This window comes from Acomys minous (genome assembly GCF_964271855.1).
Source record: "Acomys minous genome assembly, chromosome: 1".
Taxonomy (NCBI): domain Eukaryota; kingdom Metazoa; phylum Chordata; class Mammalia; order Rodentia; family Muridae; genus Acomys; species Acomys minous.
Window position 1 is genome coordinate 155067512 of NC_140483.1, and position 26056 is coordinate 155093567.

At 51.1% G+C, this 26056-nt stretch overlaps 1 protein-coding gene across 9 annotated transcripts in view; it reads left to right on the top strand.

Annotated features, from left to right (window-relative positions):
• The window catches only part of RGS3 (regulator of G protein signaling 3), a 142978-nt gene that overhangs the window by 49939 nt on the left and 66983 nt on the right, over positions 1–26056 (top strand). For 6 of the 9 annotated variants that reach the window (XM_084747960.1, XM_084747955.1, XM_084747949.1 and 3 more), the window contains 9 exons: positions 4255–4315; positions 5309–5399; positions 5805–5860; positions 12322–12403; positions 13646–13751; positions 14302–14653; positions 15041–15080; positions 19718–19914; positions 22867–22950. In XM_084747960.1, the coding sequence (XP_084604086.1) occupies positions 4255–4315; positions 5309–5399; positions 5805–5860; positions 12322–12403; positions 13646–13751; positions 14302–14653; positions 15041–15080; positions 19718–19914; positions 22867–22950 (1069 nt within the window). Of the gene's footprint in view, positions 1–4254; positions 4316–5308; positions 5400–5804; positions 5861–8171; positions 8333–12321; positions 12404–13645; positions 13752–14301; positions 14654–15040; positions 15081–19717; positions 19915–22866; positions 22951–26056 lie in introns of those variants that run through there. The other 3 variants (XM_084747958.1, XM_084747952.1, XM_084747959.1) reach the window with 3 other exon arrangements.

The following is a 26056-nucleotide window of genomic DNA, read 5'->3' on the forward strand; positions in this document are numbered from 1 at the left end:
TCCGTGAGAGAGTCTGTCCTGAGGGAATAAGGTGCAGAGCAGGATACCTGACATTACACATCTGTGTGCATACACCACCCATCACAGACACACGGAATCCTGGAAGGGGAGCCATTGATGGAGAGCCACTCTCATTGGTTATGAGAGATTGTGGACCAGCCTTTCCCAACTCTATGCCTCAGTTTCCTTCTCTGTAAGATTCAGCCATCTCTAGGGCCTTTTTTTTTTTTTTCCAATTTCAAAGTTCTGTGAGTATTAAAAAAAAATTACAGCCACTTTAATAAAGTGGCCTGATAAACTTAAAAAACAAAACTAAACTATAGACCTCTTCAAAGAGAAGCAAAGATAGAAGGCAGCTGTCAACCCCCAGAGATGCATAGCCCCCATTCATCTGTTATCAAAATGTGCTCAATCTTCTTTCTCCCTGCTCCACCCACTTCCTCCTCCTCCAGTGGCTCGTTTTCAAGCAAATGCCACGTTTTCACGCTTCATCAGTATAATATATATTATATATGTAACAACTTGTAAGGAAACAGAACCATAAAGACGTAATCACACTCAGACAGCAGCAATCCATCTAGTGCCTCCGGTGCTGTTGAACGTGGAGCTGAGCTGTTTGGAATTCCTGTTGGATAATAAGCAGAAGCCAAACTGAAAGGTCTGATATCGTTTATAGCACTTTCTGAACTTGTAGCCAGAGAAGAGAAGTGCAATTGTTCCTCTGAAAGACAGACATTTGACTCGTCAGTGTAGAGGACCATTATAGAAGGAAGTGAATAGATTTAAGAAAAGCACGTATGAGCCAGGCATACACCTTTAATCCTAGCACTCGGGAGGCAGAGGCAGGTGGATCACTGTGAGTTCGAGGCCAGCCTGATTTACAGAGAGAGAGTTCCAGGACAGCCTGTCTCAAAAATACCGGGGGAAAAAAAAAAAAGAAAGAAAGAAAGAAAGAAAAGAAAGAAGTGGAAAGCACATATAATTATCTATATATATAAAATTAAAGAATACAGTATGTATGGAAGGTCTTCTTTGCCCTGTGGTAGGCACCACCCTCAATACTCTAGGGGTAACCTCTCTTTTAACCTTTTTACAAACAGGGCCTCAGTGTGTCCTAACATCAGAAAACTTCTAACCAACGATGGGTCGTGTATGTAGCACAAAGGAAAAAGTGAACAGAAAGACATGTACTCAGCTTAAGGCATTGGACTAGAAATAAAGATTAAATTATAACCGGGCAGTGGTGGCACACACCTTTAATCCCAGCACTCGAGAGGCTGAGGCAGGAGGATCGCTGTGAGTTCGAGGCCAGCCTGGTCTACAAAGTGAGTCCAGGATGGCCAAGGCTACACAGAGAAACCCTGTCTCGAAAAACCAAAAAAAAAAAAAAATTAAATTATATAACCCTATGATACAAAATAGTTTAAGGTTCTCGAATGAGTAAATTAGTGTGCCTTCCTCCAGAAAACGTAATGAGTTTCACCTTTTGCGGTAAGCTGAGCACTGTTCTGCCGTGCACTCCGCAAAGTTATGCTGGTCCTTTGTACTGGTTGTCCCGTCTCTCTGAAATGCCCTCCCTCTCAGTCTTTCTGGCCCAGCTCATTAGACCTCCTGCAAGCTTCCCAGCCCAACTGCCTCCTGCGCCTTCACAATTTGTTGCCCGCACTGTTCATCTGTCAATCTCACTCAGTCTTGTGCCAGGCCCCGTATTGCTGTCTTGAACTGCTATTCAAACTCCTGCCTATTTGTCTTGTTTCCTTAACACTGGGGCTCCTTGCCCAGTGCCTGCCAGCCATGGGCATGATGGATGCCCCCCATTTGTCAAGCCTTAGCAGAGTGCAGAAGCCTGGAGCTGAAACCTTGGCAGTCAGCAGTGACCAAGGCGTGGTTCCAGAGCCTCTTGACAGAGGGAAAGTGCCAGCCTCTCCTGCACCAGCCCAAGGTGGTAAGCTGGCTGGTACCTTGCTGTGTGCTCAGCCTGCTTATACAAGCAGCTCTTCCTCCGAAGGCTTTGCGAAAGCAGCCTTCAGAAGCAGCTAATTGAAGAACACTCAGAGAAAGGTTCCTGCTTGTGGACATTAATTGTGACAATTTGCTTTGCCTGAATGATCATGAAATCACTGAAGGCCCCTTAGCAGGAAGCAAAGCTCAAGGGAGGCTATTAACCATTTAGCATTCTCTAAGCACCAGGGAATAAAAATTCCGCTTACAGCAGTGAAGGGCGAGGTAGTGTTTATTACAATGAAAGCCCCAGCCTGGAGACAGGAAATGTACAGCATGAAAGCAGAGTGTACATCACCCCGCTTCCGGCCAAGGCTCTCCCAAATGTGCTGAGGAGAAGAACAAACTTGCCGGGAGCACGTTAGTAGAGCCTATAAAGGCTGGTCCTCCAGTGGCAGCCGTCTGAGTGTCTGCTGCTGTGGCAGTCTAGCCTACTAGTGCCACTCTGGCCCCTTTCTAAGAGGGACGAGTATTTGTTCAGAATGGTGGGGTAGGAAGGTGAGAGTGGGGGTGTTTAATTAGGGTGACTGCATTACACGCCTTGAGCAAGTTATTAACGAGGCCTTGTATGATGGGGACAGGGAGGAGGAGCCATGAGCCACAGCTGGAGAAGTCACCAAGTGATGCCAATGGAGAGAGATAAGCTGGCTAAACTCTGAGGTCCCAGTCCTGTGGCTGTGGTACAGAACATGGGTTGGCCGGCAGATGGCCAGTGTTGGGGACCAGTCCGCAGTGCTCTGTGTCCCTGCGCCTCACTTGGCTTGGGCGCCTGGGAGAAGCTAGTTTTGTTGTGCTTACAACTATCAGGTGGCAAGCTGCCACCTTTCCGGAGAATCCAAACAATATGTATTTATGGAGGCTTCTTGACCTCTGCTTGACCGTGGGTGGATGCCTTGAAAAACCCCTGGAGAACTTTCTCAGGACTCCGGTGCCCAGACGCTGCCTTGAACCAACTGGATTTGGATCTAGGCATGAGCTTTACAGCTCAAAACCTCAGGCAGATTTTGTAGGCGGCACTAGGATGCTGCTGAGGATTGGCCCGGTAGGCCAGCCTCCTGGGAGGTGCATCTGCAGGGAGTTTACTACTTGCGTCTTTGACTTTAACACTGTGCCTCCCAAGACAGGCCAACTCCTCCACCTATGCAGGCCCTGCAGATAGTGAGGGTTGGGTTGTCAGAGTTAAGCTCCAGCCTAAATATGCATTGTGTTTGTAAATAATAATTAAACCAACCTACAAAGGAATTGGAGTTGGGAGCTGCAGAAAGAAAGGAGAGGAATAAAAACCAAACCAAAAACTAAAAAAAAAAAAAAAAAAAGCTCAAGTGTCAGAGTCGAGTACAATGCTGTACAATAGAGGTACTTAGACATATGTTTATGTCCCTCCCCACCACCATTGCAAAAGCGGTGACTGTTTCCCTGTTGAAGATTTGAAAACAAAAATTACTAACAATCCCATCTACCAGACACAGAGGTTGTTGGTCATTTGTGGCTGTTTCCCATGAAACTGTAGCTTTGGATGCACCCTTTTCTCTGACAATAGCAAGTGCTGCCATTTCATTAGCATTAATTGATGCCGTCATTAAAAGCTGTTAATCTGTTCCTGATGGTTGGATATTCTCTGGGCTCTTTGAATTTCTGTTACTCAAGAGGCCCAGCTTGAACTTTAACCCTCACCCTAGTCTGGTAATGTATGAAGCCTGACCTTGGTTCATGCCTGCCTGCCACGTTGACAGTCCAGTCATTGTGACTTTTGTGTGTTGGTTTTGTTTGGAACTTGGTCTCCAGCCATGTGAGAACCGCTAAGGCCCTGCTTGGATGTGGGGCAAAGCTATGTGAGCTGAGGTCCCATAACTTTCTTCTTGCTATATACCCCCAGCTGAGGTGGTGGCTGAGAGGTCTCTGATGGGGACAGCCCCCTCTTACCTAGTCAGTACTAGAGCAGCTAAAACATTCATAGTAGCCTAAGCTCCTGTGGCATCAGAGAGTGCAGCATCTGCCCAGACCTAGGATGCTTGGGTTTCCTCAGCCCTGACAACTAAGTATTCTGTGTCCTTGGGAAGGGGACCAGCTGAGCTTGGTATTTTCCTCTGGAAACTGGGTAGACCTCCTCTGCCTACCTCACAAAGTAGGAAGAGCAAAGGAACACAAACAGGTGGAAGTGATCTTCAGGAAGCTACGCGTAGACTGTAGAACATTTGACAGAGGACTACCTTGAACAGACAGCGGGAGACTCACTCTCTGCTCTTTTCCTAGGCAACGTGCCCTCATCGGCTGCATGAGCTTTGGGGTGAGGTCTCTCTTGACTCCAGATAAGGTGAGCTCACAGGAAGTTGCTGGAACAATAGCCCGCCTAGGCCCTGGCTGGTACAGCCATGCTGAACTTGGAAATGTTTGGGTTGAGCTGATCTCTGTGACATGGTGTCCCATTGAGGCAGGTGTTGGTAGCCTAAATTATCAGCTACTGTTGTTGGTGGCCTGGCTAAGAGTTTGAGTCCTCTTCCAGAGAGAAGTTTGGCAGCCCTTTGGTCCCCTAGGAAGTGCTGAGTCTGGTGGATGCCAGGATGCCATGGCAATTCATGTGGCATGTAGGGTACTCCCAACCTGCTCTGGATGAGGGGAGCAGGCACCTCTGGTACCCCTCTACAAGAGTCCTCTTGATCTATCTTCTGGGTGCAAGAAATGCTCAGATGGAGTGGGCAGCACTGACAGTGATGACATTCCCCTCAGTTGCCTTACTTGGCACTGTAGCCCCAACCCGGAAGCTCCTAATAAAGAGGGGTGCACGCACTTCTTTCACACATCTTGAAAAGTGTCCTCGTGGCCTGGTTTGAAGCCCTGCCACCCAGCTTTGTGTCCTGGAACAAAGTCAAGAGATGGTTTTGTGGAGGTTCCTTTGATCTCCTGGCTGCAGCCTTGGCTCCAGTGCCCCTCAGAAAGGTGCTTCTTACGGAGACCGCACAGGGTCTTTTGTGGCCTCTCTACTGCTGTTTACTGTTTCCTTTTTGTTCTGGAAACAAATACTTAGTGAGCACCTACTGTTTACCAGGCTCAGTAAGCAGGAGTCAGGAAGCAGGGAGGTTCATAGCTGTCCTCTAGACCTAAGTGGCTGAGGGACAATCACTTCTGTCCAGAGAGCATCTGGGAAGGCTTCCTGGAGGTGCAGGTGACAACCTTGGGGGCAATGAGGCTGGACCACCTGCCTCTGAGGAATGATGTCCAGCTGCAGCTCTTTTGAGGGCTTAGTGGTACCTTGACCTGTGCCCTCTGCCTCTTTGGTCTGATTGTATCATTCCTTCTCTCACGACAGGAGATCAGTGGCTGGTACTATCTGCTAGGGGAAGACCTGGGCCGGACCAAGCACCTCAAGGTGGCGAGGCGGCGGCTCCAGCCTCTGAGAGGTGTGTGTACAAGCCCTGTGAAGCTCCTTGACCCTTACTGAATGACGCCTCAGCCTCTGCCTCCGTCGTGCTTCTTGCTAGTGCCTATAGGATTGCAGGCTGCTTCTGCCCAGGACATCAATGGCGTATGGTGGGCTTCCCTCAGAGTTTGTGCCACGTGGATTTACACAGATCACACTTCTCTGCCTCACTCACAGAAGCTTCATTGACTTCCCAAGAGTCTCCTCCCTGGGCTTTATGTCTCAGAACATGCCCCACCCACCCACCCCGTGATACCTTGCTTACCTGGCTACCAGGCCTCTGCTTGCTCTGAACCATGGCCTCCTCCTATCCTGGAAGCCAGAATTGGCACCATGGACCCTCATGCCAGTAGGAGCTTTCTGACCCAGGTCTTTCACCTTCCAGATGTGCTGCTGAGAATTCCAGGAGGCGGGGACCCTGAGGATGGGGAGAAACTCCAGGTAGGTGGTGGGGGACACTCCTGGCTGGGACTGGTGGAATCTGAGCATGGCTCTAGGGTCTCCGGTCCCCACTTTGTCAGCCTCTGAGCTCAGGAAGTGATTGTGAAAGAGGGCAAGTGGTGTTTGGTGTTTGGAACTCAGCAAGTCATCCCTTGGGAAAGAGGAGTGTAACCTTTCTAAGAAGTGTCATTGGAAATTGCCCTGTATATGGGGGTCTTGGTTATTCATGACTTTGCAGGGGTAGGAGAGAGCCAGGAAATGCATGTGACTAGATCCTTCTGGGTTTTTTTCCTTCTAGAAAGAGAATCCTCCCTCCTCCAGGTCCCCAGAATCTCTTTTTCTCCTAGAACCATGGCCAAGTCATCTTTGCAGGTTAAGCCTGCTAAGGGTGGGAAGCAGTCATGGCCCCTGAACCTGAAATTGATGGCTTTCTGTCTTCCTACCAGCTTTGCATCTAGGGAGGAATGTCATATGGGATTTGGAAGAACTGTCCAAAGTTCATTCAATCTCTTTGGAGAGCCTGCCATGGTGACTCACGGTTTTCTTTATCTAGGAGAAGGAAAATCAAACTCACGGGGAACAATTAGCCCCTCAGGTGCCATTGTGATCTAACACTCACCTCCTGTGAGGTGGTTGTCACCATCCCACCTTACAGATAAGGGGACATATAGATCCAAGGCTGTGATGTCAGTGTGGCCACACAGCCAACAAGAGGTAGGCAGAGCCTCTGAAAAGAGTGTGTTTTTCTCCTTTCTGGGCACCATGCCACACTGTGTCCTCCCTGAGAAGACGTGATGCTGGTGCTGGCATGCTCCTTGGCCTCTTGTATTGCATGTAGCCCCGTGGGTGCTGTTGTACACTCATCTGTTCCCTCATACAGTATGGGGCGGGTACACCTTTGTGGACCCCAGCCTGGTTCTGGGGCAGAGCCATGGGTCAGTCCCTTGTGGAACATCTCATTCAGAATATCATGACTCACCATAGGAGCTTCTTGCTGCCAGCTGCTTCTGTGCACCTGGCTGTAGAAATTGAGACCAAGGAACTGAGCTGCAACTTTTATTTCATTTTCGGTAATTTCAGTGTGTCCCGTACAAACACCCAGCTCCCATTATAGTGCCATAGTAACTTGCCAGATGCGGTTTTCTTTGGTTTCACTGGGGGGTTTAGAAGCGTCCTCTAGCCTCAGGGATAGTTCCAAAGATCTCCCCACTCTCTGTGAGTAGGGAGCGACAGTAGAGCCATCCTTGTCACATTTGGGAATTACCCAGATATCAACATTGCAGGTCTCTAGGTGGCCTGTGAAAGACCTGCTTTTTGCTAGATGTTGCGTACTGTCCCAGGTCCCTAAGGACACTGTTCTGAGGTGAACTGGCTTTGGGGACTTGTATATCTGAAGATGTCCACGGTGCCCAGCAGAGACAGTGGACTGGGAGAGGTGTGGGGGAATAAGAGGCCCCCTATTCAGATCCTTTATTTGAAAGACCTAGAGGTGTAGGTCACCTGCCCATGGTCACTTAGCAGCCAAGTCAAGGGACGGCCTCTGTTCTAACGACATGAGTGAGCATCTGGGCTTCTTCAGGAGTACCTAGGAGGGCCGAGGGGGCTGGTTCAGGCTGTGCTACTCAGGAGACCTGATCCTGGGACTGCAAGGTACAGAGTGCAGGGCCTGGCTTCTAACCTGGCATTCCGCTATAACGCCCTTTGGCCTCCACTTCTTTGTTGTTACGATGTTGATGCAGGTACCCACATGGCCGTGAGCCCATTTGCACACTGGACCATATATGGTCTGTGTGCCACCAGCCCTGCCACACAGCCCACTTTTGTAAATGAAGAGGCTGACTTTTAAGTAGCTCCTGAGGGCCCATCTGCCTCTAGATGTTTGGTATCCCTTGGCTTAAGATGGCTTGTTTATGAGAGCAGTGGCCAGGACATCCCAGGTTGTCCCCACCGGGTTAGTCTCCTGGATTTGCTCCTGGGGACCCTGGGATTTGCTGCGAGGCATGCTGCTACAGAACAGGGTGTGTTTTCTGCTTGAGTTTCCTTCTAGGAGGCAGTGAGGGGTGTTTGTGAGAACACTGGACTCACAGAGTGGCCCAGGGCAGAGAATGCAGCCAGAACAAAGGCGCCCTCTCCCCGCCAGGCCTGAGGAATACTAACTAGTTGACAGGAATTTTAATATAAAACTCTCCCTCTTCCTTGTCATTCTGAGGTTTCAGGAAGCCTTCGGGCTTATCTGCAGAGGCACACAGCGCAGACAGGGCTTGGGGAGGTGAGAGGTGACTTCCTGCCATTCTTCTGAGGGGCGGGCTTCCCAGGGCGGTCATGCCAGGCTGACGGGGCGCAGTGTGGGCTCCCACTGCTGGGGGGGAGGGAGAGCTGGGTTTTCATGGGGAGGCAGCCGAGGCAGGACCCACAGCCATGAACCGCTTCAATGGGCTCTGCAAGGTGTGCTCAGAACGCCGCTACCGGCAGGTGGGTGCTTGATCCCCTGGGGTACTGTGTGATGTTGGGAGTCAGGGGCGGGGCTCGTCCATATAGAATTGTTTTCTTTCTCTCTCCACAAGGCCTTCTATGCCTCCCACCCTGTTCCTTGTAGGCACATTTTGATGATGTGGGGAGTTAGAGGCAGGGGCTAGACGCCCATGACCCAGTATGCTACTTACTGTGTTACAGGCAGCTGGGGCCGGTTCTGAGTGTAGTCCTACACACTGCAGGATCCTTGATGAAATGATTTAGTTGATTTTTTCCCCCCTTTTATCTTCTGGGAGGAGGTTTTTATTTGCTTGTTTTGTTTTTTAAGGGCATATCAGGTCTGAGATTGCCGGTGGTTTGGGGCTGGGGAGCTAAGTAACTCCACGAACTGTGTACTGCTGATGTTCCTACTTCTGGGGGGGGAGGCAGCCATAGCCATTATGCCCTTTGTGTGCATTGGCGTGTGCTACTGTGTGAGATATGATATGTGAATATGCATATGTCTTCTTCCCTGCTGCCATGACGCCTTGAAGTGACTCCCTACTCTTGTGGCTTTGGAGTCCGACTTCACTGAGTCTGTCTCTTAGCTCCTGGGCTGGGAGGCAGGGCAGAGCCGGGAGTGATGGTCACGTTTGTCCCTGAGACTCTTCTGGAACTAGGCGTTTCTTTCTTATAAAATAGGAATAGGGGTCAGGGGTAGGGATAAAGCTAAAAGATACCCAGATTTGGGTAGCGTCCAAGCTGGAGGGAGCATTTAAAATACAGAGAAGGCCCTCATTAGAATCTGGGTTCTAACTCTTTAGTGTGTAGGTCCCGGGGAGAAGCCCACGGGGGTCCCCTGCACCCCACCCCCCAATTGCACGGGTATCCAGATGTTCCTTTCAACATCCCCTGCTCTCAGGTCTTGCCCTCCTGGCTCTAACGTGTGCTCCTTGCCTTGCTGCAGTTGGACAGAGCAGTCCCTGTAGGCAGTGAGGCAGGGTGAGCACTAGATAGAATGTAACGAAATCCCAGGTATCCTTGAGCCAAGAGGCCAGAAGATTGGGATGTGCTGGTGGTCAGAATGGGACCTGGTGCACACATGGGCTGTCCCGCAGGTCTGGGCTTAGAGTAAGATGGCTCCTACACCAGGAGCTGGGGCAGAGCTGAGTGCGCTAAACCTCCTATGGGACCAGAGCTCTAGTCCATCTTGGTCCCCTTGAGAAAAATCACAGTGCTCTGTCCCTAAAGCAGGAGTAGCGAAACAGAAACAAGGCTGTGGAAGTAAAAGGATGATCCCATGAAGTGCTTGGCTTGTGTCTGCTGTCCACCTCTAGGGAGCGGCCAATAAACGCTGCCAGTTAGGGACAGGCGTCCACTCGGCAGCGGCTGGTATGGCTGAGACACAGGAGCAGTGGCAGAGCTTGCCCTTGACAGGCAAGTGAAAGGATCCCCTGCCAGGACGGCTGAAGTCCCAGAGCCAGGAGGGGACTGTCCCCTCCTCAAACCCAAGGTCAGAGAGGAGGCCTGGGGAGCCTTCCCTCACTTTGGACATTGATTACCTCCTCTGTAAAATGGGTTTTCTGAAACTGTATTCCTTGGGGTGTAGTGATGGGCAGACTGTTTGGATATTACCCTCTTGTGTGCTCAGAAGTCGTGATGCCCAGAGTAAGGCAGGAACTGCTCTTGTTATTGTTTTTGGTTTGTTTTTTTTTAATATCCCTTCTGCCACTGCTGTGCTTGCCGGTAGGCTGGGATTGTTCTCTGGGGTCGCACTAAGGGTTGGGGGGTGAAGAAGCTCCTGGCCCTGTCTGGACCAGAGCACTCCTCTTCAGACCTGGGAGCTGGGCTCACCCTCCAGGCAGCAGGAGTCACCCTCAGCTCCCCGTGGTGTGTAGGATTGACTCAGGGCTAGAAAGGTTTCTGTGTGGCATGGAGGGTGGGTAGCAAGCTGCCCCCCCCCCCCGCACTGCCCCCGTTAGTGCCACACGGTGGCTCTTGCTGTCTTCTCTGGGCCTCTGTTAGCCTAGCTGTGCGTGGTCTCTTGTCCCTCCAGCTTTCCACATTCACTCCTCGCTTTGTTTTGCTTTCTTTCCACTTTTTTCCTTCTCTTCCTGTCTTAGCTATGTGTTTTCCCAGAATTCTTATGGGAACAGGGTATTTTCCTGCCCTCCCCTCTCCCTCCCCCTTGTCTGTCAGATTTCCTGTTTTACAAACTTGCTTTGAATCCAGGCCCAGGCCTGGTGGGAACCAGAGCCTCAGGCACCTTTGGTCCACCCTGGGCTCCTGCCTGCTCCCCTGCCTGGCCTTGGGGTGCTAGCAGGTGAATATAGGTGCTCAGTTCTAAGAGACAGCTGACTCAGCACAGGGCTGGCTGGTGCCCTTGACCTATCCCAGGCTTGCTGAGCTGTTTTCTTTCTCTCCCTGGCCAGGGCACCTTTTCTTTGAGCCTGGTTGGGACCCACCCTGATCTATCTCTCCCCTAGGGATGTCTCTCCGAAGCTGCTTTCTGACCTAGCAATCCGAATGAGCCGATGGGCCGCGCTTCACAGAGAATCATTCTTCTTGTTTCTTTGAAGATTTTGTTTCAAAAGTTGTTTTTTTTTTTTTAAAGTTATGTTTCTATGTGTGTATGGGTATGGGCACCTGAAGGACAGAGGTGTTGGGTCCCCCTGGAGCTGGAGTGACAGGTGACTGTGAGTCACGTGACGTGGATGCTGGGAATAGAACTGGGAATAGTGCTAACAAGACAAGAGCAGTGGTTGTGCGCGTAACTGCTAAGCCAGTGGTTCTCAACCTGTGCGTCACAAACCCCTTTGGGGGGGGGTCCTTGCACAGGGACCCTCTCACAGGGGTCACATATCAGATATCCTGCATAGCAGATACTTACGATTCACAAAAGTAGCGAAATTACAGCTATGAAATAGCAACGGAATTTTATGGTTGGAGTCACCACAGCACGAGGAACTGTGTTAAAGGGCCGAAGCATTAGGAAGGTTTGAGAATCAGTGCGCTAAGCCATCTTCAAAGCCCCAAGTTGGAAACGTTCTTTAGGTGAGATGCCGTCACCGCCGTAACTGACAACGCCTTTGCTAAACTCGTGTCACGCACAGGCATGAGGTCTGGGTCACACAGGCCTGACTGTTGTACAGCCCTACTTTCTCTGTTGCTCGCCACGGGCTTCTTTTCTTTGAAGAGATTGGTGTGGGCTTGTCGCCTCTAGGAGCCAGAGACCAAGTGCCACTCCCCCTAGGGGCCCCTGTCCCATGTACCTCAGCAGCACACGGCACACAGCAGGAGCCGGATTGTAGAGTGTTCATCTGCAAAGAGCGCCCAGGCCGCAGGGTCCTTCGGTGGAACTTCTGACTGGGGCAGTGGCCCATTGTGGCAGATTGAAGCTGTGACTAGTGCAGGTTAATCCAGGAGGCCTTGGCTCTGCCTGTGACTACCTCCTCTCCTGCAAACTCTCTTTCTGGCTTTCTGGAGACGCTGATCAAACCTCCATGTGTCGGCGAACCCCAGTGCTCTTCCGTTGACACTCGGCCATCGGCTGAGAGAGTATGTGCTAGTTTTCCCTTCCTGGTGCTCAGGGAGGGCAGCCACCCGGCGTGGCTTTATTTCTGGATCTGTAGAACAAGGCAAACCCTGGGCTAAGATCCCAAGACCTCCGTGGGAAAGGAAGCTGGGAGCGTGAGGCAGGCAGCTGGTCTTCAGTGGGGAGGGGAGATACAACTCCAGACGGCTAAAGAGCTGGGGCTGTTAGAAGCAAGACAGGAAAGGTTTATCCTTTTCCCAGATTCCGTCCCTTCTGCCCTCTGCTTGAGCTCTTGGCGCTGTGTTTGTTTGGCCTGTAAGTCATTTTTAAGATGCCGGGTCTTAAGGAGGAATGGAAAGAGGCTGGCCGTTCCTCCTCAGCTCTGGTTCTCACGGAGAGGAAGGTGGCTCAGGGTGGGGTTTATAGGCATCTCGTCTTTGAAACCCTGGAGTAACTGGACAGGGCTGTGTCCTAGATCGCCATCCCGAGGGGCAAAGATGGCTTTGGCTTCACCATCTGCTGTGACTCTCCGGTCCGAGTGCAGGCTGTGGATTCTGGTAAGTGAACGGCACAGGATGCCAGCCCTGCCCTCCCACTGGGCAGCTGGACTTTGCAGACTGTTTGAAGCTGGAGGGCGGGGGAGGGGGGAGGAGGGGGCAGGGAGGCTCACACTGGATCAGAGTCTGGGCTTTCAAAAAGAAAAGAATAATATTTTTAAATGACCTACAGATGAATTTGAAGTTTATGAAAACAGAGCCTTTAGGGGGGGTTGTTTTATCAAAATGAAAATAGGTTTTGTATTTTGGTTCCTGATCGTTCCTGATGAGGAACTAAACTTGAGTTGTGATGGCTGCCAGGGAGGTGAAAGCCATTCGTGAGCTTCCATGCCATCTGCAAGCCCACTTAACACTTAGAAGTGAACATTCCTAGCTGGGTGTGGTGGCTCATACCTGTAACCCCTGTGCTCAGGAGGCAGAGGCAGGAGGATTGCTGGGAGTTCAAAGCTAGCCTGGCCTACCCCATGAGACTCTGTCCCTCCCCAACACCACACACACACACACACACACACACACACACACACACACACACACGCACGCACGCACACACGCACGCATAGACAGACAAGACACACACCACCAAAAACCAAATCAAAGCAAAAGAAAAACCTTCAAACAAAAACAAAAAGCAACAACAAAATAAGAACGAGGACTTGAATTTGGTCCTCCATACCAAAAAAAAAAAAAAAAAAAAAAAAAAGGCATTATGGACATTGTGGTTTGTGTTTGTAATTACACTACTGGGGAGGCAGAGAAAGAGGAATCATTGATCACTGGACTTACTCACTAACCAGAGTAGTCCACTTGAAGAGTTCCCAGGCCGGTGAGAAGCCTTGTGTTTAAACAAAACAAGACAGGACAGGACAAGACAGTGCCCTAGGAAAGACAATTGTACAAAGGTTGTCCTCTGGCTTCTATATTCATATGCATATATGTTCCTTCTCCCTCCAGGCCTCTCCCCAGCCACCTCCCCTGCCAAGAAAGATATTACTTCCTTACTGTTCCAGGGGACCCTTGGAGAGGGACAGTGGTGGGGGTAGGGGTGCAAGTACAGTGAGAGGAGAAAGCAAAGGGCGCTGCCTTTGGGATCTATCTAGTTCAGCACCTCTTTTCTCAGATGGAGCAATAGAGAGGAAAAGGACAATGATTGTCCAGTGTCACCAGGAAAGCAAAGGACTCCAGGTTCTTTGAGGAAGTCTTAGACCTCAGTGGTCCCTGTGTGGCTTTTCTTTGTCCTTGCAGGGGGCCCAGCGGAGAGGGCAGGGCTGCAGCAGCTGGACACAGTGCTACAACTGAACGAGAGGCCCGTGGAGCACTGGAAATGTGTGGAGCTGGCACACGAGATCCGGTGACAGGGGGCAGTGGGCGGCAGAAACCTCAGCTGGTGGCTTATCTTCCCCACCCAGGCCTGGGCACACCGCCTTGCCTTGCTCTCCTCTGCTCTCTGACCAGCTGTGAGCAATTTACAATCGCTCCTTGGGGAATCCGTTTCTTGGCCTGGAAATGGAAGGTTCAGGCTCAGATGAATTTTGATCCCATAGCAAACAGCAGGAAAGATGCTCTGAACAGACCCCTCGGTTCCTTCCATGGTTCCGGGCATCCGGTCCCACTTCAGCTAATTATCCCTGCTACTGAATGGCTAAACCCTTTGCTTAAGGGTGTATAAATGGTGCAGATGCAATTGCGCAATTCCACGTTTATTCTGTAAGATGTCTGAGCTCCTTGACTCTGTGGGGTGACACCATAATGGTCCATTTGAGTCTGCTTCTGGAATGGCATGAGAATTGCATTTCGCTTGGCCCCTCCTTGGCTTCTTCCGCTTGTCCTCTGCCCTGCAGGCTTCCTACCCTGACTGACTCTGGTCTCCTCAAGTCTGAACTTCTCTGTGGAATTTCTAGGAGCTGCCCTAGTGAGATCATCCTGCTCGTGTGGCGTGTGGTCCCCCAGATCAAGCCAGGGCCAGATGGTGGAGTCTTGCGGCGGGCCTCCTGCAAGTCCACACACGACCTCCTGTCACCCCCTAACAAGAGGGAGAAGAACTGTACTCATGGGGCCCCAGCACGACCCGAGCAGCGCCACAGCTGCCACCTGGTGTGCGACAACTCTGACGGGCTACTGCTTGGTGGCTGGGAGCGCTACACTGAGATCGGCAAACTCAGTGGCCAGCACACCCTGCCTGCGCTGTCCCGGGCCACCACGCCCACTGACCCCAACTACATTATCTTGGCCCCACTGAATCCTGGAAGCCAGGTAGGAACAGCTGGATGTGGAAGGGCACTGTGGCCCCTGTGGTAGGCTAGGACGTCTCCAAAGCAGAAAATTGGGTTGTGAGGAGACCCTCTATGGTATGGCTGCTAGCATCCAACCTAACACACGGATCACAGTCCTGTGATCATGGATTACATGTTGGAACAAGCTGCCATGGAGGAAGTTGAGGTCTTTCAAAGAGCCACAGCTTCATGGAGCAGGAAGCCTCTTTCAGCTCTATTCCACCTCTTCCCCTTAAGGGAACTGCCATGCTTCCCTCATGCCCTGAGACACTCTACTTCCTGTCCCCCAGGCCTGTGTGCAGCTAGCTATAGGTCCGTTCTGTCCCATCCCTGGGACTGAGCTGGGTCTCTTGTCTTTCCCTTGCAGTTGCTGCGGCCTATGTACCAGGAGGATGCCATCCCTGAAGGTGAGATGTCTATGAGGCTAAGCCTTCTCAGCCTGGAGAGATAGCTGAGGTCGACCTGACTTCCTGTCTGAGTTCAGAGGCCTTTTCTGATGGAGTTGGGGTTTCCTAGCATATTGATACAGATCCCTTATCCTTCCTGGTACCCTCTCCCGCTCCCTGAAGGAGTGCGTATGTTCTTCAAGTCCAAACCGAGGTGGTAGAGGGGTATGGTGAGACCCATCCAAGAGACAGGTGCTTGGCATTTATTTTGGCTGTTACCCAGTGTTGCTAAGCAACCATAAGGGGCTCTAGACACCATGCTTGAAGCTGCATGGGATGCAGTCGTGGAACGTTGAGCTGTGAGGCCTTGGGGTTGGAGCAAGTTACCACCTCCTCACTTAACATATAAAATAAGATCAGTTGTTTCTGCTTGGGGGTAGGGGCAGGGGGGTTGTGGCCGGGGGACTGGAGGAGTATAGGGGAAAAGAGTTGTGTGAGGGTGCCTGCATGCTGAAAGGTGGTACAGGAGAGATGTCTCTGAGCCACACAGATGTCACTGCTGTTTAACCAACTCTTCTCCTTTGGCCTGCACATTCTGGCCAGAAATGGAAGCTGGCATAAAGTAACCACTTCTCCAGGAAGCCTGGGAGATGGGTTCAGGAGTTGGCAGGGCCGGCCCTTAGGCCCTCACACACCTGCCACAGAGCTCTGACCCAAAAGTCCAGCTGGTCTTGGAAGCCGTGTGGCCTGTGAGGCCCACCTTGGCTGTGACGAACCCTCTGTGTCTACAGAACACCCTTGGCTTCCTTCCTGGAGAGTGGCCTTTCCCATCCTCTCTCAGATTTGTTTCTATGCTCTTTCACTCCATTAGTGATATGATTTGTCAAGTGGGTCCTTGGGCCTTTGGGGAGAGGGGCCTCCCAACAGGCTCAGGATTGCTGATGGAAGGCACCACCTTTCACTCCCTGCTGGCTCCTGTGGGTAGTTAGGCCTAGCCTGCCAGAATAGAAGCTGTGCTCCTTCTGGGGAAGAGCCTGAAAGCGATCAAACAGTAAGTGTCTAAAAGCTTTTAATGGGCACATTAGGGTGGAGTAAATATGTCACTGCTAGATGGTGACTTTATTAGGGGCAGGGCTGGGCTTGAAGTATTTCTTCAGGCCCAGCATCAGACCCAGGGCCTGTCAGGCAACAGACACTTGGTGGAACTTTGGCAGAGTGGCTAAGGAGAATGACTCCGGTTATCGGTATGGTTTTAAAGCCAAGTCACTGAGGAAGGGACCTGGAGAGATGTGTCACCTGTGTAGGCATATACCTGTGGGCTGGGATCCTTTTCCCCAAAAGCCTGTGTGGCCTGTTCCAAACTGTGTCTGTACTTTTATTCCTCTCTGAAAATGCAGTGCCAAGAATGGCACAGTCACCTAAGCCTCAGGGGAAGGGACAAGTAAGGAAGAGACTTACTAGGTTAATAACAGCTGGAGTTAATAACAGTGGCAGTGTTTTGAATTCCTTCTGTCCAGATCTGTGGGGTGTGTGTGTGTGTGTGTGTGTGTGTGTGTGTGTGTGTGTGTATGCGCATGCATATAGAGACCAGAGGTCAAAACCCAGGAGCCATTCACCTTATTTTATTGAGACAGACTCTCAATGGGACCTGAGACTTGCTGATTAAGCAGGGCTGGCCAGCCAGTGAGCCCTAGGGATCTATAGGTCTCAGCCTCCTCAGTGTTAGGATTACAAGGATTTGCCTCCATGCCTAGCTTTTTACCTGGGTTTTGGGCATTAGATTGGGTTCCACACGGTTAGTGCAGCAAGGACTTCAGCAACTGAGCCATCTCCCTTGTCCCTGTATCACTTATATTTCATCCCGGTCATCCTTTTGGTATCAAAGGATATCTTTTTCCATTCCCATGGATTAATTCTTTGCAGCCCCAAGTTCTGAGTTCAGAAAGAGTGAAATTCCAGGTACATGCTTTCCCACACATACACGGGGCTGTCCGGAGGCTAGGGCTGCCACCAGGGTGCTGGCGTCTGATTCCTCTAGTCTGCCAGGAGGCAGCCTTTCAGGATGGAGTCCTCAGCCATCCTGCTTTGAATATCAGGAACAGGGACAGTTTAGCCATCTTGCACCAAACAGGGGTCTGAGGCCTTTCTAGAGCCTGGAGTGTCTGTCTGGCTGTAGCTGGCATATGTATGCCCCAGGGCCGCTGTCCTGTGAAGGCAGAACAGCCTCAGACTCACCACTGCCAGAGCCAGAGGGCTGCCAGGGCTCGCCTCGGAAGCTCGGAGCGGAACCATGTAATTACTATGTCTGGTCAGCGAAGCAGGTGCTAGAGGAAATGGGGCTGATACGGGGTTAGGCCAGCCGTCATCACAAGAGGTGACAGGTGGAAGTTTGCCTTCATGGGGCTCAGCAACCGGGCTGCAATCTGGGTCGTTCTAAAAAAGAATAACTTGGAAAAATCAGTTCCGGAGAGCCACACCCCTTGCCCCATATCCCCAGGGGTGTGTGGCAGTGTAGCTTTAGGGAGTGTCTGTCACCTAGATTGCACTGGTCCTGCCTGGCATCGTTTACCAGCTGGAATGACCTTGGGCAACTTGCCCAAGCACTCTAGGTAGGCTTCTGTTTGCTTCTCTGGAAATTGGGTCCAATCAGTCCTCTCCTCTCTGGAAGCACAGAGATGGGTCAGATGGCTGCTTTGTGACTCTTGATGTCTGAGGTGAGGATTCTCTGATGGCACTGGGCAGCTGGGCAGCTGGGCCTAGGCAAGAAAAGAAATCCCTTAGACTTAGAGCCTGCACCTAGATTTTTTTTTCCCACTGTGGACCGTGTCCTTCTTTCATTTTGGTCCAAACAGCCTCAGACTCTGTCAGTCCTGCATGGTTTTACCATCTCTGGTCCAGGCTTGTGCCGTGACTGTCCTGTGACCTCACTCACAGTATGCTTCTAGGCCCAGTGGCCTTCTCTGTTATGCTACCACAGATGGCTGGCTTAGTGTCTGAGATAACACATCCTGCGATCACATACCAGCCTGGCCCTCCAGTCCCCATTTCTCATGGGACCTTTTTGTGAGTTTCTATCTGACTTTTGCCTGGACCAAGTGAGACAGCAAGGTCTCTGGCTTCTGCTTCTGAGCAGAGCAAATTGCCTCAGATAGGGAAGAGTCATGCTCTGTGTTGCCCAGCTGCACAGCGTTTAGGAGCCCCACAGTCGGCTTCTGAGTTAGAAAGTCATCGCTCACGTTCAAGGTGTCTTGTCCCACTTAAATCTCGTGTCGATCTTGAGACACAGGTTGGATTTTATCCCAGTGGAAGGCCAGGCTGCTGCACAGACAACCCGTCAAACCCCCGCCTCCCCCCCCCCCCCCCCCCCCCCCCCCGTGCCCAGGGCCGGATCACAGGAAAAGCTGTGGGACGTCTTTCCTGCATCTGTGCCCCCTGTCCCCATCTCGGTTCTTGTCCTTTGTAGCATCTAAGGGACCCTTGAAGAGGCAGGAAGTGGTTTGAGTGCCGCAGCCAGACTGTGATGCTGGTCACTTCTGGGGGATGAGAGAGTCGACTTGTTTTTCTCACCTCTCTGTGAGAGGGGGCATTGTGGGGTATGAGGGGTGGGTGGGATGGGGGGGCGGGGGGGGGGGAGGAGAGGAAGCAAGTGTGAAACCCTCCAGGCTGTTTCCTCTGCACAGTGGCCTTGCGTTGGTGGGGAGCTTCCCCAAGAGGTAGCTGGGTCAGGCCACCTGCTCACTGGTTACAGAAAGCTAGAGGAAGCCTGGGTTCTGAGACCCAGGCTCAGCTCCTTAGGGTTTTCCCCGGCAGCAGAAACCCTAGGAAGGAGTCCACGTGTGTGTGTGTGTGTGTGTGTGTGTGTGTGTGTGTGTGTGAGCCCCATCACCAGCGCTCACTCCCACTTCTTGCACCCAGAGCACCCACAGCAAGTGCCATTTGTTATTCTCGACAAATTGATGGTGGTGGCCAGGTGGCTCCTGCCGCCTTGGTTAGTGGAAGCTGTGGACCCTGATGTACACAGGCAAAACACACTGTCTCTGCCACTGCAGGAAACAGACCTTTGTCCATAAGGCTTAGGAGGCGACGAGTGGGCAATCTGGGGTGCTATGGCAAGAGACGGATGAGCGTGTGCCCTGTCATTTGCGGCGCCACCTCTGCTCCATGTGAGACTGCTGGCTCAGTGAGGTCAGAGCTGAAGTTTTAGACAGGAGTTTTTGTTGCATTGTGATTGTTGTTGTTTTGAGATGGGATCATGTCCTATAGCCTAGGTGACCCTGGCTTCAGGTCCTTCTGTGTCAGGTTTCTGAAGTCTGGGATTCTTGGCATGTGCCACCGTGCCCAGACAGTTTCTTGGTTGTCAAGGCTGATAAGTAGATAACCTTGTTGTGGTGCCTGGGTCACGAGGTGGGGGGGGGGGGGAGGGTGTGTGTGTGTGTGAGGTGGGAGTAACTTCCCCTGTCCCAGGTGTGGGCTAGTGGCTCCATCCTAGCTCTAGGGTTGCTTGTTTCTCTCTCCCTTCCTGCCTCGGGATTCCTTCAGGCTGAGGCTGAGCCTGGCTGGAGTGGGGTTCACTGAATGGATGTTGTTCTCTGTTCTTACGGAGGGGCATCCTCTGAGGGATAGTGAATGTGCCTCACCGTCCCTTGCCTGTTCCACAGAACCAGAGACTACCACTAAAGGGAAGTCGTACACTGGCCTGGGCAAGAAGTCTCGGCTGATGAAGACAGTGCAGACAATGAAGGGCCACAGCAGCTACCAAGATCGCTCAGCTCTGAGACCTCACGTTCCGCATTCAAGCTACGGCACCTATGTCACCCTGGCCCCCAAAGTCCTGGTGTTCCCCGTCTTTGTGCAGGTGAGCCTGTGGCACGCCCAAGGGCTTCCCAGGAGGAAGTGAGGCTAGTCAGGGGCTTTGGTACCAGGACTTGGGGGTGTACCTTCATCCAGGATCCAGGGCCTCCTTCGGAGGCAGAAAAATGGCTCCATATTCTGAAGATTAGAAGGGAAGCAGAAGTTTCCAGAAGGCTGTACAGAAAAATGTGGAGCCATGAGAGGGTCCTTAGCTTTCCTTCCCAGCCACCTCATTATCTGGGCCTGGGACAGGTGCACCTCAAAGTCTGGCACTGACAGTGATGGGGGCTGCCTCATCCAGAGGTAGTTTATGTTTGAAGCTGACCGAGGGAGAGCTTGTGTGGCTATACCGTTTACTCAGGCGAATGCATCTGGCCAGCAATCACCACATAGGCGTCACACACATCTTCCCTCAGCTCTCTCAGATCTTCACTTCTTCCCCTGTTCCTGTCAATAGTTGCATCAGCATACAAAGTCTTCGGTTCTGGTCCAGCATTTTCAAACATAATTTGTTGTTATTGTTTTATCCTTCTCCCCATCCTCGTCTCCTGCACCCCTGCCTCCCGTGGTTGTCTGCCACCGAAGCCTCTTTTCTACCTTCCCGTCATCTATGTTCTATCCCCTTCTTTCCTCAACAACTCTCTTCTCCTTGTGGTTCCTTTTCTGGTTATACCTATACACACACACACACACACACACACACGCACACGCACACGCACACGCACACACACACACACGCACACAAAAGCATGTAAAGTTAGATTCTGCATATGAGAAAGCACGTATTATATTGATTTGACTTCTCGGTTTAGGTTACCGACCTGCCCATTTTTATGCAAATGCTATAATTAATTTTCATGGTTGAATAGAATTCCATTCCATATATGTACCACATTTTCAATATGAGGGTTTTAAAAAATTAGTATGTAATTATCACGTGAGCCAGCTATACTGCTTCTGAGCACGTGTCCCAACGACTCTATACCCTAGACAGAGATCCTTGCACATGTATTTCCATTGCTGCTGTAGTCACAATACTAAGGATCTTAGCTTAGACAGCCATTAGACGGTGAGTGGGTAGTAAAAAGGCTCTACATTTCTTTCCTCCAAATCTTTATTATTTCTGCTACTCAGATGTCACTTATATGAACATTTAGGTTGTTTACACATTTTTATATGTAAAAAGCTCTTATTTTCTACCATGCCCCCCCCACCTTCCTTTCCATGTAGGGCTGGGGACCCAACTCAAGGCTTTGCCCCTGCCGTGCGCACACTAGCACTAAGCCATCCCCACAGCCCTTGGCTTTCTAGACAAGGCTTTCACTGTGCATCTCAGGATGACCCAACTCACCGTTCTCCTTCCTCAGTATCCTAAGGACAGGATTATAGATGCATATTCCCTGCCTGGTTAATTTTGGTCTTGTCTTTTAATTTTTATTACAAATTAAGGCTGGCATGCTGGCCCCAGGGGGGGGAAGGTGACAACCTGAGTCTGATCCCTGGGACCCATAAGGTTCTGCAAGTTGTCCCCTGACCTGCATATCCATGCCATGCACATGCCTATTCCACATATATACACACACGTGTATTTGTGTGCATACATAAATATAGCACAATTTTAAAAATATTTTAAATTAGGTTTTGTGATTTATTTATTTATTTATTTATTTATTTTGGAGAGAGGAGTCTCTATATAACCCTGGCTGTCCTAGACCTCACTATGCATACCAAGCTGGCCTTGAATTCACAAAGATCTGCTTGTCTCTGCCTTCTGAGTGCTGGGATTAAAGGTGTGTGCCACCACACCCAGCTTAAATTAGTTTTTAAAAGTATAAAAATGAAATAATTTTAAATTATGAAATAATCAAGCCAGGAGATGGTGGTGCATGGCTTGGGAGGCAGAGGCAGGCAGATCTCTGGGTGTGAGGGCAGCTGGTCTACAGAGTGAGTTCCAGGACAGCTGGGGCTACACAGAGAAACCCTGCCTTGAAAGAGAGAGAGAGAGAGAGAGAGACAGAGACAGAGACAGAGACAGAGACAGAGACAGAGACAGAGAGACTCAAGATAAAAAAATGACATAACAATGTACAGAACAAAGAATTAGAGTCAGTACCCACCAAGATGAAGCAGTGGCCTGTACTCTCCACATGGCTGCTGTCCCACGTCTTCCTCATTGTGGTGGCCCTCCCTTTCCACCAGAGACCACCCAACCTGGCTTGATGACTAAACATGCTTTGCTTCCCATCAGTCTGTTTACACATTCCCTAAGAGGTTGGCTGCCTCCATTTGAAGCTCCACCCCCTCCGTGGTGTGCAGCTGATGCTTGTTTCATTATCTTTCTCCAGCCCTTTGCTTGAGGTCGGGGACTTGGGGGCCACATGATAAATATACGTTCCCCAAGCACAGGTGCTTCTGGGTGGGTCAGATAGAGTTTGGGTGTACTCTGGGAGCTGGACGGGCCAGAGTGGTGAGATGAGACGTTTGCGTGGGAATTGGGTTGCTGGGGAAACAGAAGAGGGGAAGGAGTCAGTTTGTTCAGCCTGGGACCTGAGCGAGGCAGAGAACCCACCTGGCCTTGAAGAGACTTGAGTGGCCAAATAAATCTCTTGGCCCAAGGCCCTCAAGATGCCTCCTGGGCCTGACAGCAGAGACCTTCCTCTGAGGCATACACAGGACAGAGGAAAGCTGGGAGGGCCCAGGAGCTTGGTGTGGGGGCGGGCACCAGAGGGCTGCAAAGGCCTTGAGTGTGTGCCTGAACTTCCTGTAGAGAGAAGCAGCGCGTTTGGCAGGCCTGGCTGTGCAGAGCTGGGGTAGAGTCTTTCTGTTTCCAGAGCACGTGTGAGGGGTGCGTGGGGTCCCGGGTAGGAGGGGGGCGGTGGGCAGCCTTGTCTTCTCCCTCTGATCTGGCTTTGGCAAGCTGCCCTTTGCACTCCCACTCAGCGTGATTGGCTTTCAGCCCCTAGATCTCTGTAACCCTGCCCGGACCCTCCTGTTGTCGGAAGAACTGCTGCTCTATGAGGGGAGGAACAAGGCTTCCCAGGTAAGGCCCGCGCAGCCCGGCTGGCTTTCTTCCTGGATTCTCTTGCCCTCAGTTTCTCTCTTATTCATGGTGAGCTGGACAGCCTTGCGGGTGGAAACCGGAAACTCTTCCAAAAGCCTTACCGAGTGGTCACCTGGCTTTTTTGCTTGCCTACTAGTTAAAATGGCACTCGCACTGCCTGTGATCATTGGTATGGTCAAAACATACCTCTAGTCCCTAAAAAGACATATTGTTTATCCTGAGTTCCTCTCAGGAGGAGAGAAAATAACAGCTTATCCCAGCTGAGAGAAGTTTCCCCCAAAGACGAAAGTCTAGCCAAAGAGAATTGTTAGAGGAATGTTAGAGTCTTTCTCTATCTAGACCCCTCTCTGAGGGCTCCGTGTGTGGTCACCCTCCATACCTCCCCCTGCCCCCAGCCCTAGCCCTGTCAGGGGTCAGGGGTAGGCCTTCTGTCATTCTTCTTGGGAGCCAGCTTATCTCAAGGGGGGAACTTTTCTCACCCACACAATCCCGACAACTGGCCAGGTCCCAGCTCTGTCCTGAGATGGATACAGTTTAGTGGAAGTTGGAGCCCTGGCATCTGGCTGTGCTAACCAGAAGGCCCTAGAGTGAGGGCACAGGGCTCGCTGCAGCTCAGGTGGAGTGGCTCCGCCAGGATGAATGGCCACTCGGATCCCTGGAAGGATCAGGAAGCTTGGAAACAGGAAGCTCTGTCACTGGCTTCTGGTGACTTCTGTCTTCCTTATCAGTCTTTCCGTCAGAGCAGCCGGGTCTGTGCGTGTCTGAGGCAGAGGGCAGGGTCTGAGGCTAGCCCCTCGCAGCAGCAGCAGCATCCTGGGCCCTCAGTATGACAAGCGCTAGCACAGGAAGTTGACTTTGCTTTTGTTTTGTTGTAAGCGAGCGGAACACCTGTGTTCCACGTGAGTACCTTCCCTTTTACGTGGGCTCCCTGGGGAGCCTGTGTGCGTGCCTCTCATGCTGATGACTGGTGATTGTTTTAGTGGTATGGGACTTTTCACAGTCTTGTGCATGACTCAGGGGCATGAGATGCTGGAGCAGTCAATCAGCAAAGATCAGCCTGGGACAGTAGCTCTGTGTTTGTTATCTTAGGCCAAAGAAGATTAATGGATGAGGCCTCTTAAAAGCGTGGAAAGCAGAATGTAAGCTTTATTAAGAAAGGTCTCAGAATGGTGAAAAATTGAGGAAAAAGAAGCTAATCTCCCGAGTGTGTGTGTGTGTGTGTGTGTGTGTGTGTATGTATGTGTCCCATGGAGGAAAAACTCCATCGTCTTTCCTTTGTTTAGGTTTTATGAAGCAATGGCAGAAATTAGAAGCCAACACAGTCTCTGTTGAGGTTGGTTAATTCTCTGGGCTGTCATGGGACAAGCCAACCAGAGGCCCCATTCTTTACGCCTACCAGGGAGACTGCTCATATGCTGCCCACCCAGTTACGGGTGGTTGAATCCTTGCTGTGTTCATCTCCGCCTTTAGCTTTGACCTTGACTCTGCTAGTTCTTAGTCACTTGACTTGGCCGCCTACCCTCCAACCTTGCCTGTGTCTCAAGGACTGTTAATTATGCTAAGATTGTTCTCTCATTTGCAGGATCAGCTTGCAGCTTTACCATGGCAGAGGGAGTTAACTCCACCCCAGCCACCATGTTAGAGTCTTTTTTTTTTTTTTTTTTTTGGTTACCTCCTTGTCTGTGGAGTGGCCTAGAGTGTCGAAGCTTCTTGTTAGAAGCCATCTTTGCTTACAATTTAGTCTGTTAGAATCAATGGTATATGAAAAACAATGGCATTTTATACATGCTTTAAGGGGTCCCTGGACCCTTGGCCTGCTGTCAGTGGCCCAGAGCCCTGTCCTTCCTCTTCCCTGACCATCTTGGCTGTCTCATGCCCAACTATAAGCCCTGACTGCTAGTTTAACTTGTAACCTTCCTTGCAACCCCAGGCTCTGTTCTCACTGCAGCACATGTGAGCACCTTGCGGCCTTTGCCAGGGCCCTTTCCTCTTACAACTGCATGGAGCTCAGCTCCTACACTTCTGGGACTGCTCATGTCACTCTGGACCTCTCTTTGGAGAGCTTTCTTACTGGACGTCAGTTTATCTACCTCCCAGTTGCTTCAATGGAGAGAAATCTCAATGGGAGACGGGATCTCGGTTGTAAGAGTGAGAAGTCTCTTGGTGCTGGGTTTGGTGCCTAAGCGTGTGGCTGCAGGTAGGGTGTGCAGGGTCAGAGCTGGAGAGGTGCAACTGTATACTTAATGTGCCTGGAAGAAGTCAATCAGAGGCATCAGCCACCTGGAATATACTCGTATGTCTAACTTACTCTCTCCTGTCTTGCTCACTATTAAACACACAAACATTAGGCGTTGACTGTATATCCTCGCTGCCCATGCATGCTACATGCACAATCCCAATTATCCCTGCAGCATCCTCATACCAGGAGATGAAAAGCAGGCACAATGAGGAAACTGAGGAGGGATTGTGCCATGAGCCAGGACCCAAGAATCCCAAGGTTGGTAGGGAACAGAGCCAGGATTAGCACTTAGTTCTCTGGCTGGGTAATGTGTTCTGTGATCCCTGACGCTTTGGGTATGTTTGTTAAACCAAACTATAGCTGCCATCACAGTTCACCCCACCTCCCCTCACCCCCTCCCAACACACACACACACACACACACAGCACATGCACGCGCGTGCATACACACATGCACGCACATACACACATACACACACACACACGCACATACACACATACACACAGACACAGACACACAGACACACACACACACACACACATGCACACGCACATACACACACACACACACACACACACACACACACACACCCTTGCCTCCTGGGTCTTGGAAGCTGAGAACTACAAGAGAATCCCCCCTTTACCACTGAAGGAAATAGTTTGATCACAAGAAAAGTAACTGCCTCCCTTCTCCTCGAGTAGGGTAGCAGCTGCCCGGGTACCATCTCCTGTTCCTCACACTGAAAATGGAAAGCAGCTACCATTGTACATCTGGCCAGCTTCTGAGACTCTTAGAACCCTTTGGTCCCCGGAAGTCACAGATTCTAGTTAGTTCTGGGTCATTCTC